The 1799-nt window shown below is 47.1% G+C and overlaps 1 protein-coding gene across 1 annotated transcript in view; it reads left to right on the top strand.

Annotated features, from left to right (window-relative positions):
• Positions 1 to 1527: 1527 nt before the first annotated feature.
• LOC102498438 (1,4-alpha-glucan-branching enzyme) overlaps positions 1528 to 1799 on the top strand; it is a 162657-nt gene continuing 162385 nt past the window's right edge. Inside the window, exon 1 of the mRNA XM_014593390.2 lies at positions 1528 to 1605. Within this exon, the coding sequence (XP_014448876.1) occupies positions 1528 to 1605 (78 nt within the window). The remainder of the gene's footprint in view (positions 1606 to 1799) is intronic.

Below are 1799 nucleotides of genomic sequence, written 5' to 3'. Positions count from 1 at the left end.
GGAATCTAGGGCCTTGATCACCAGACCACCTGCTGGTCCTGACATACCTTTAAGTTTTTCAAGTACTCCACTCTTTCACATTGTGGTTCTGTCACTTTATACCCTTACTAAACAATTTATAAAACTTCTGTTTGAAGGGAACCAGCAGTTAGCGTAATGGCTATGTTGCTGGACTCCCACGTAGTCGACCGCGGTTCGTGTCCCGGACCCGGTGGCTTAAAACTCACACCGGGCGCGTGTGCGTGCATGCCCAAGATCCCGAGAGGAGAATGGAGGAGAAGGGATTGCGGCATGACCATCCCCCCTGGGGGGTGATTTCTTGCTTTCTGTCTCTATGTCTCTCTCTGTCTGGCGAGCGCACGCGCCCTACAGTGAAAATCTCTCAAAAAAAAAAAAAAACAAAAACTTCTGTTTGAACTGTTTTAAAACTGAAGGCCCAAGGCTGACTAGTACTGTTCCTTCCTTCTCCATAGCCACTAGGATTTTCCATTCCCAAGTGTTTTTTTGTTTGTTTTGTTTTGTTATAGGGCACATGAAATCACATCACATCATCCCCCCCCCATCCCTTCTCCTCCATTCTCTTAGGATCTTGAGCACGCACACATGCCCGGTGTGAATTTAAGCCAGTGTCTGAGACTCAAACCACGGTTGACTACGTGGGAGTCCAGTGACATAGTCATTACATAGTCATTATTCTAACTGCTGGTCCCACCTTTTCCAAGTTTTAACTGAGAAATATCCTCAAGCCTGTGCCTAGTTTCCAGGTACAAGGCAGCTTAGGTTGGTGGGTCTATTTCTCTTAAGTGTCCAATTCTGTATTTTTTTTTTTTTAATTTTTACTTTATTTTTATTATTATTTTCCAGTTTGATTGGACAGAGAGAAGGGAAAAGTGAGAAAGCAAGCCACCAGGTCCAGGACTGGAACCAAGGAAAGCCACGTGGGAGTCCAGCAGCCACTAGCCAGGGCCCCAATTCTGTATTCTTAAAAAACAAAAAAAAAACAAAACAAAAGCCTCACTGAATTGGATGTTAAGGAACAGGAATTAAAGAACAGAAGTGAGTGCTGCAGTCAGCTAGAGGAGAGTTTCTTGCCCTACCATTTTAAGTGGAAGAGTGGGATTCTAATTTACTGATCTTCTGTACATCATTTGTCTCATCAAAGGTAGTGTGTAGACAAGCTTGTCACAACTATAAACAAAAGCAAGTGTGTTTTTCTTTCTCTTTTACCCGGGAGGGAAGACAGGCGAGTATTGGGAACAAGAAAAGTTATTGTCATGGTTTCAATGTTCAGTATCAGTAGGATTTCAGAATTTTGTCTCCTGGTTAAATTTAGGTATGGCAATTAGGAGGGCCCTGGCTAGTAATTTATAACAACATTTAAAATAGGATTACTGTATCTACACGTGACTGTTCTCCCTCCCTGTAAATTTAATTGATCTGTTTAAAACACTTTCCCAAGACACTTTCATAACTTTGAGAACGAAGTTCCCTCCAAGGAAAACCACAGATCTACTTGAAGGGATCGCCATGGCGGGTCTGCTCCGTAGCCAAGAATGGGTCGCGGTGAGTAGGACCGAGGTGGCAAGGGCTGCTCCGTCTCCTAGGGTAACCTCGGCCCACAGGGACAGGAGGCTGCCAGGAGAAAAGGGCAGCCCAGCGGCCTGCAGGTGCAAGCCGCGTGAGTGGGCGGAGAGGCCTGGGCGCCTCCTCCCCGCCTGGGACCGCGCGTCCGGGAATCACCCCGGGGCCCGCTCCTCCCCGCCGGCGGGGGGAGAAGGGGCAGACGGCCCCTCTCACCC

Source organism: Tupaia chinensis, unplaced genomic scaffold, assembly GCF_000334495.1.
Source record: "Tupaia chinensis unplaced genomic scaffold, TupChi_1.0 Scaffold140508_1, whole genome shotgun sequence".
Taxonomy (NCBI): domain Eukaryota; kingdom Metazoa; phylum Chordata; class Mammalia; order Scandentia; family Tupaiidae; genus Tupaia; species Tupaia belangeri.
Note: the sequence above shows the minus strand (reverse complement) of the source record. Positions and strands in the feature narration are given on the sequence as shown.